The 9,310-nt window shown below is 45.6% G+C and overlaps 1 protein-coding gene across 5 annotated transcripts in view; it reads right to left on the reverse strand.

The window, feature by feature from the left end:
* Positions 1-6,610, reverse strand: part of Irf2 (interferon regulatory factor 2) — an 86,064-nt gene extending 79,454 nt beyond the window's left edge. Inside the window, exon 1 of one of the 5 annotated variants that reach the window (XM_076852387.1) lies at positions 6,428-6,610. Coding sequence is in view for 1 of the 5 variants with exons in the window: in XM_076852385.1 (XP_076708500.1) it covers positions 6,017-6,022 (6 nt within the window). In the remaining 4 variants the exon portion in view is untranslated. Of the gene's footprint in view, positions 1-4,873; positions 5,034-5,730; positions 5,752-6,016; positions 6,071-6,427 lie in introns of those variants that run through there. The other 4 variants (XM_076852389.1, XM_076852385.1, XM_076852391.1 and 1 more) reach the window with 4 other exon arrangements.
* Between the last annotated feature and the right edge of the window lie 2,700 nt (positions 6,611-9,310).

Consider the following 9,310-nt stretch of genomic DNA (forward strand, 5'->3'; position numbering starts at 1 on the left):
AGGTGACTTAAATCATGCCCAAGTGACAACCACTCACAACTGTGTGTTTACTTGTATAAAGTCAGCTCCCAGTTTTCCCATCTTTTTCCCATCCTTGGGATAAAAAAGATCCAACCCCAAAATCAAAAGCAGAGGGTCCACCATTATTTTCACCAGTCCCTCCCTGAATTGTTATTAATTAACTACTAATTTGGCTTTCCTCACCTCCAAACTTTCAATGACATTCCTGAAGAGACAGGCAATCTACCTGATCTACCTGCCTGGTGGCCTCTTCTCTTCCACTCAAGGAGCCAGAGCTACTACTTACTCTGCTCTCCACCTACTTTTCTTTTTCATCGCCCATCCCCCAACTCTCATACCCTCCCCATCCTATTCCATCACCCCACTAACACCATTCCCAGGTGTTAAGACACTCACTTTTCCCTGCTATGATTTTTCTCAAACCTCTTCAATAAATCTAGGGTAAAGAGAAGAAAAATACTCTTTTCAAAAATAATATGTTAGATATCGTTTGAAATAAAGCAATTTGTATGCAGTTTTGTCTCACTCAAAATGTCAACCTCATGAAATGAAAAAGTCAGTAGGCTTCTGAGCTGATGGGGCCAGGACAGCATTTTCTATCTACAAAGCACTTCTTTGGATCCTCCAAAAAAACCTGATAATCATAAGCTCAATAAAGACAAATTAAAATATAAGCTCATTTTCCTTTGATCACATTAAGTGTGCAAGTATCAAATGCTGTTACACAGAGCAACAGATTGCTAAGTATGCTTGAAAGAAATTATTTATGAAAATTACACAGCAAGTAGTTAACTCTCAAAAATGTTTGTTTAGTGAAAACTACTGGACGGCTTTTATCACACAAAATCCTAAATTAAGATTTTCATTGAACTAATTTACTCTTGTCCTTGAGATAAAAACGTTCAGAACATATCATCAGAAGTCCTGTTTCTCCTATGAAGACATTCTTTGCTCAACTCTAGTTCTTTCTTGCTAATAGAGCGGAATACTAAGCTGGTAAAAGGGGCTATAAGCCAGAATAGAATCAAAACAAACCAGAAAACAAACATAATTCTCTATGGCCTTCTGGATAAAGAGACAAACCCGTAAAACAAAGTCCTTGCCTTTTCAAAATGGAAAATATGAAGTATCACAACCATAACACAAATACTGTTTTGGTAGGACAAGCAAGGTCAACATAGGCAGAACCTATACAAAGTGACCACAGGTCCCCTGTTCAAAGCATTAATTCAAATATGAAAACATGCTTTCTGCATGGCAAGGCCTCTGAATCAATGCAAAGACCAAAGATTTGGCCCTGGGAAGAGATTCCATGGTTCTCCAACCTTGCTCTGGTTCACAAACCTGAGGGAGGCTATGCTTAGGGATCTTGCATAAACTGGGGAAGAAAAGGTCCATAGTGGGGGCAAATAAGGCCCCTAAGGAGTGGAAGGGGCTCTACTCAGTCTCACATCCATAGGGTTCCACGTGGTTTCTAAAAGCTCCCTCCCCTAAATCATTTTGATTGGACACTGTCCTGTAAGGATGACAGGACTCTGGCCACATTTTGCAAATGTAAAAACGAAGGTCCCAAAGGAGGAAGTGACTAGGTAGTTAATAAAAAAGTTAAAAAGTCAACTCCAGGCTTCTAAGTTCGTGCATCTTCCAGTACAGAGCCTTGTACTCAGCTGTTTGTCAACAAATATTTAATAAATAAATGAAATAACAGCATGATGGATGTGTTCATTTAACAAAATGATTGCTCGAATTACTACATTTAGCAAGTTAATTATTCATTTTAAATAATCTATGGTGTACCTGGATCCACAGCAGAACTCAAAAATTCTGAAGGTAGGTCCTCCACTGGTTTCAGTACCTCAGGAAGGCTAACAGGACAGAATTTACCCAACACAGATCTGCCCAGACTATCTGCCATGCCAACTCTTTACATTTGGCTGGAATGGGATAAAGGAGACTTGTGATACTAGTTTTCTCAAGTCAAAACAGGAGTTATGACCAGAAGTCATTTGTGTCTCTGAGTCACAAAAATGGGCACATGAAGACTTCCTACATAAATACAACTTCTTTCAGGGATAGAAAATCTGCTGCTTTCCCTGAATCCAGAGAGGGCCAAGAATCCTCAGGACAAGGTTACCACCCAGCATTAGCAGTCCAAGGGATGGATTTCAGGGTTATGTATTTCCCTTAGCATTTTATAAAAAATATTGGCTTCAGATTAACTCTGAACCCTGTCAATAATTCACCATCCTTTGTGAAAAAAAAATCAAAGTTTAACCAAACTTCCTTACCTCTTTTCCACCAGCCACTCCCAATGTGAGAGCCGACTCAACACTGCCACTGTGCATTAAGCTGACATTCTATACCAAAGATTGATCCACCCAGGCCAAAAGAAGGGCGGAGATGGGGCAGAGAGAGATGGAAAGTCCTGACCTCCTATTCCTGTGTGGGAAGGAACAGGGTGTCCAATACACATGAAAAGAGTTGGTTTTTATTAATAATAATAATTGATATTTCACAGCTTTTTACTTTTATAATTATTTTGTGTTTTTATATTACATGCTTTAAGAATGCACTATTTTATTTTCACGTTATCACATTATTTTCACATATTATGGTATTGGGCACACAAGTAAAAAGTCAATAAATGCAAGTTAATCAAGTCACTTTAAGTATGGTATAGCAAACTACTGAAATCAGCTAAGTGCGAAACTGTAGTTAACAGACAATGAATTCAAGAGTCAGAAACATGGTGAAGAAAATTCAAACTAAAGCACAATGATGCTTGAGAAGATGTTTTACCTGATATAAAGTGGGAAAACGTACGGATCCAACCATTGTTGTTTATGTATCACCTGGTCTCCAGGGATAAAGCCTAACTTTTCTTCTACCAGGAAAAAAATTCACTGATATTTTGTCACCATAATAATTTCCTGGTACTTTACATATAACATTTATCTTATGTTTAATTCTTTACCATTACTTACATACTCTCAGAAGAAGTAAAATGCCTTTTTGTAGGAAATACTATATGAGAAAGTTAACATCTGATCTAGTCAAAATTTCCTGGCTTTTTTTTTTTCCTTAATAATAATTGCACAGAATTCTCAAAGTTAATGCCTTCACACTTGTAGATTGCTATAACTTTAGGCACTGTTGTTTTATACACAGTAGCTCAACTGCTTATAAAAGCTACCCTATAAATACACAGTTAAGTATTATTATTACCTTTCATAAAACTAACTCCAAAAGGTAATTACTGTATTTATTTTTGTTGCTGTTGATGATTGATAGCTCACCAACTAGAATGAAATCTCTATAGAGCGTAGTGGCTGGCTTTCTTGTTTTCCGTTGAATCCACATAGCCTAGTACTGTGTCTGGCACACAGTGAATATTCTATGAATATTTATTGAATGTATAAATAATCCCTTGACTACTTTAAGCTCTTTTTGGTAGAAGGCAGATAAGAGAACATGACCTAGATATCACATTTATAGCTCAGTGGTCTGTTCACTATCAAAAGGCAATTATGTGAAAATGCTCTAAAAACATCACAACTTATACTAGATAATGCTGATAATAAAAATGCAATGTCCTTCATAGCACAAGAAAATCAGTACACATCAAATGTCGAACATCCAAAGTTTCAAATTTTCCACTACTAGGTTCAAATCACTTTAACTAGCTCTGGGATGTTAAATATTTGCCTAATAGAGTATTTCAGAAGGCAGGCAAGAGAAAAATAGGGCTATAGTTCATAGAACTGTCAGGACTTTACAACAACTCTTAGTTGACCATAGTTTGCTTCAGATTTGACTACAAAACTTTACTTTTATTATGATGACATTTTTACAGGTAAGTAAGTCTGGAATATGTGAATTTCTAACTTTTGAAGGTCAACAAAAAAACTCATTGAGAATGAAATATGTAGACGTTTAATTTTAAGAAGCAGTTACAAATCATGACAGGAACTCTTGGATGTAAGAAGCCAAAATCTAACTTCTTACACAACAGGCAAAGTTATAAATTATAATCATTCACTAATTACAGTGAAATTCTGGACTTTGCTACATCAATCAATAGATGTTCCAAGGTTACACCTAGAGATGCCTGTTTAAGTCCTAAATATTCCATCTGCAGAAGTTGCCTTAGAAAAAACAAGTTTTTCCAGGATATTTTAGGTTTTTATTTTTTTCTCTTTCTCCCCACACCCACACCCCCTTACCCCCCAAAAAAAGAAAGAATGGGGGTTGAGAAAAACAGAGAAAGTTACACAGGGTCACCCTCGAATCCCAGGCAGGGGAATGTGCGTCTGTGTAACGCGAAGACCATCCACCTTTCACAGGCAATCTGTTACCAGACCCCTGTCTGCACCTGTCCTGAACCACCAGAAAGTGCAGGCAGCTTCGTTCAAATGTTACTTGCAGTCGATTTGGAAACTAATAAATGACTGCAAGGCTTGACAGCAACCTTGGTGATTCCTGAAAATTCACAACAGGAAATGTAACTATCCTCCACCCTCGCGAGCCATTCATCAAAAGCAGACCAAGTCACAGCCACAGGGAGGCCAGTGGCAGAAGCCAAGGGCCAGCAGCACTTTTCCTCATCTAGACAGAGGCTGCATTTTCTTATTCCATAACCAAAGACAAGGAGCACTACCCAGTGCCCACACTGGAACGAGGCTGAAGGCGGAGGGAGCGGGTACTATGTCCCCAAGTTTCCAACACTATTGGGTTTGAAAGGAGTGAAATTCACCCCGCTAATCTATAGCAACCTCGACTGCCAGTCCCAAGAGTCACATTTACAGCCGATCACCAAGGGTCCAGCCTCCACCGGCTGACCCGGGCGTCTCACCTGGTGCCTGCACACAGTCCTCGCTCCCGGCTCGGGCTGCCAGCCCTCCTTCCTTCCCTTTCCTCCTTCTAAGGGGCGAGAGGGTGAGGGTGGCAAACGCACCAAGACCTGGGGCCAACGGGAGACGCAGCCGCGTCCCGGGGAGGGGACGAGTTACACCCAAACCCTTCGCACTTGGAAAGGCTCTCGGAGCGGCTCTCCGGTGCCGGCCCCCAGGCCGTGCAGCTGGGAGCGGGCGGGCGCCGCGATTGGCCGCGGCCGGCATCGCTCGGTGGGCGAGCCCGGCCGGCGAGGCGGAAAGGAAGTGGCGGCCGCGGCTTTGGACCAACCATGTTCGGCCGGCGGGCGAATGTCACCCGGCGCCCAGAGGGGGTCGGAGGGCACGGGGCGGGCACTCACGTCCCCACCCCGCCGCCGCCCGCGCCCCAGGACCCCGAGGGGACGCTGGCCCCGTGCCTGCCCGCAGGGCGCCACTTGGTCCCCCGAGGCTCCCCGCCCCCACCTCACCCGCTTCGTAGCCGAGGCGGGTCAGGCCCAGCGCGCGAGGCCGGCCCGGGGGCGCCAGCGGGGACCCGGAGGCGCCCGGCGCTAGGCCGCGGCCGGGGCAGATGACCCCTCGGCGCGGCGCGCTCCCAGGACGCGCCGCCCGAACCCCTCGCGCCCCGGGACAAGTGCAATGACAAAGCCCTAGAGCCAGGCCGGACGCCGGCCGGCGGGAAGGAGGACGCGACGTCCCTCCCGAGTGGCGGCGGCCCAGCCCCCAGGAAGCCGGGCGCCTCGGCCAGGCCCGGCGCCCAGCCCCGCGCGGAGCCTGCCCGCCGGCTCCAGCAGCTGCCACCGGACACCAGCGACCCTACCCTGAGCTCCACGAGCGTGCGAGCCCTGGGACCGCCTCGAGGCGACCCATTAAGTTTCCTTTGGCCGCGGCGGGAGGCGCCCCTCCCGGCCCCGGCGCGGGCAGCAGGCGGCGGCGGGTGCCTGCTTATTGACGCTGGGGACTGCCTGGAGAGAGGCGCCGCGGCCGGGCACCGGGAGGGACCCGCTCTCCTTCTTGGGATCTGGTGGCGGCGGTGGCTGTAAACACACACAGACACACACAATTTTGTTTTAAATGAGGCCCGACTCCTGCGGACATGTACCCACACACATGACACCTGGGGCGCAGAATCACACAGAGCAGGTCTGTGTCCATGGAGCCACCTCTCCGCATCTGCAAATCCAAAAGTGAAATTAAACCTCCACCAACCTCCTCCTCCTCCTCCTCCTCCCTCTCTACCTCCTCCTCCTCCTCCTTCTCCTTGCAGCCTCAGCAGCCCCAGTAGCAGCAGCAACAGCAGCAGAACCTGCTTCCCCTAAAATCAGATGATCCATAATTGCGCCGACTGTTCCTCCAAAAACCGGTATTAATATTTATGAACCTCGGCATTTTCCGTCTGCAAAACATCGTGTCAAAGCATCAGGTCACGCATACACACACAGCTCTTTCCAGTCCCCATAAACATGCCCTCGAGAGAAACACACGCACAGTCACAACTATTATTTGAAAAATGTTACCTCTCAGTGTGCTTTTTCACGCTACCAATACAATTCCGCAAGGTATAAGTGTTGCTAGGGTGTGTGAAATGGAAATGAAAGCCCGTCAGTTGAATAATCGCAGGAGCAAAACTAAAAGTTACTCCCCGGCTTGCCTGAGAACAGTCCAGATCGAAAGCAAAACAAGGAGAGGAAACTGCGAAGAGCTGAGGCTGGAAATCCCCCCACCCCCCGCCCTCCTCCCTGCCTCGCTCCCTCCCTCGCCTCGCTCCCTCCCTCGCCTCGCCTCCCCCTCCGCCCTCCTCCCTCCGCCCTTCCTCCCCAGTGTTTGTTTCAAGCTTGTGCAACCGGGAGGTGGAGGCAGAGGGAGGGCGCGAGCGGCCTGGCCGCGAGGTGCGGAAGTTCGCCGCCGCTGTTCATTGGCAGGCAGAGCCGCTTTCATCATTTCTCAGAAAAGTCAATTTCATTTTCACTTCCCCACGGCGCGGCAGCCGGAGCAACAAGCGGCGGCGCGTGAGGCTGTTGCTCGCGCACTGGGGCGCAGAACCCCGCGAGTGAGGGCTCCGGGTGGCGGGCGCAGGCTTGGGTTCGGGCCAGAAGCCAGTGGCACTAGAGAAGGAAGGGAGGTGCCAGGCTCTCCTTCTAAAGAGTTACCTGAAGGTAGGGGAGGAGGGCCCCTGGGGAAGCCAAGGGTCTCTAACCATCCTGTTAGTACTTAACTGCTGTGTAGAACCGCTGTTCGGAGTGAATGAAAACTCATCTTGAAACACTGTTCTCCCCAAAGGAAAGAAAGGAAGAACCTCCCTGAAGAGAGTGTTTCTTGCATCTTTACCTTTTAGGAAACTTTTTCAGTGATTGAGAGAGTAAGTGGTTTAAGGACCAGCCCTCTCTGCCACCACCTCTGTTTGGGAGGTAGGACGATCCTGAAGGCCTTGCACTAGTGACATCTGTGCAGGCGAGTGGTCCCCTGTGCCACAGAAGTTCCATTAGTGCTGGATGAGTCCTGCCCGGGGTGAGTTACTTTTACTTCAAGATGCCTTGATCTATTGGTATTGGTCCTGGAGGGAGGTTTTATACTGTAGCACTTACATCCAAGTTCGGATTTGGCTTCCCAAACTTAACTAGTTGGGCATCTTCGGCCTGCTTTCCATTCTGTACAATTAGAGATAAAAGAGAGAAAGCAAGAATGCAGATACGTATCTGTGACAGGTGCAGCAGCTGTCACCTGTTAGCTCAAACTAGTACAGTTCACTTGGGACCGAACCCTTTTTGGTGACTTACTTTAAAGGATTTACATTTAGTTATAAAAGCCCCTTCCTGGGAGGTCACAGCTATCTATGTAAACACTTCCTAAAAAAATAACTCCACCACCACTCTTTGTCACAGAAATACTGAATTCTACTAACTGGAAAAAGGAAAAAGTTTCCAAATATGCATGTGTGGCAAGGAAATAGCTAAAGGTTTCAGAGTCTGTCTTATGGCCATGGTCTTAGAAATAGATCTTACATAGGCACATTATTCTTTATTCCTTCTATAATAATAGTTCATGCATCAATCACCATAACTATGTGTAATCTGTAGGACAATTAACACTCTACCCATTTAGTAGTCATTAGTCATTCTTTTTCTTTCTTTTCTTCTGTACCAAAATTACTGCCTATTTTCCCGGGAGGAAAAGGGCAGTGGAGAAGAAGGGAAGATGTGCCTGTTGTAAACACAATCTTTTCCTTGTTTCAATAAAGGGCACTCCCCTACTTATGGTCTTTGATAAGCACAAAGAAGTTGCTCACAGACTCCCCAAACACACACAAGATGTTCTTGTTGCTTTCCTTCCCATAATATACATCCAATCAGTTGTATTCTTAATATACACCCAATCAGTCATATCCTATTGACCTGTTGATGCTATGCCCACTTTTCTGCGCCCGGCCTGCCCCTGAGGAACTGCCATGAGTTGTTGCAGTTCCTGGGAACCATGCCTCCTGTCTTTCTCCTTGGACTCCTCCTGGCCTGCAGCCATTCTGTTTCCCAAGTTAAGTAGAAAGTCAACTTCAGTGGGCACCCCTTATCAGGGTATCCTCTTGCCCCTGCAAGAGTTCTGTTTCTGTTCTTCACACTTGAATAAAGCCTACCTCTTTGACTGTTGAAAAAAAAAAAATGAGGAGGAAGGAAGGAAGAGAAGGAGAAAGAAAGGAAGATAAACAGGTAAAGCCCAATTCCAGCCCTCTCTTTGCCCCTTAAAAAAAACCCTCTCAGCAGCTCTCAGAATAAAGCTGTATTATTTGACAAGACACACAAAGTCCATTGTAATCTGGTGGCAGACGACTTCTGCAGTCTCATCCCCTGCCATTGCACCCTGCGCAAACCCCTCACTTGCCAAACCAGCTGCTTTCCTGTTTGTGAAAGAGCAGAGCCATTCTCCATTCTTTGTTTTGTCTTTAGCTTGGGACCTGGCACATAGGAACTCAAATTCTAGTGAGTAAATAATTACTTGCTCTTTTCTTCAAGTTTTCATTAAATATTTTAGGCTTTATCTGAGAATTTGTTTTATATTTTAATAACTTTTTAACGGAAGTGGAACTGGTATTTATTGTACAGAATTCAGAAAATTTTAGAGAAGTTGTAAGAAGAAAATAACCCATCTAAGATCTCGCCAGTTGGGAATAAATCTATTGATATATGTAACATTTCCTACTAGTAATTTTTCTAAAGGGCCCCATTTCCTATTCTCATCTGCTCAAACTCTCAGCATCATTTAATAATGCTGATTATGCTTCCCATTCCCTGCAATGCTTATGTGACATCCTTCTGTCCTGTTTCTTGGCTGGCTCCTCTTTTGCTGCCAGCCCCCTAAATTATGGTGTTTCCAAGCATTCTATCCCCAACCCTCTTATTTTCTCATTC

Source organism: Callospermophilus lateralis, chromosome 4 (genome assembly GCF_048772815.1).
Source record: "Callospermophilus lateralis isolate mCalLat2 chromosome 4, mCalLat2.hap1, whole genome shotgun sequence".
NCBI classification, from domain to species: domain Eukaryota; kingdom Metazoa; phylum Chordata; class Mammalia; order Rodentia; family Sciuridae; genus Callospermophilus; species Callospermophilus lateralis.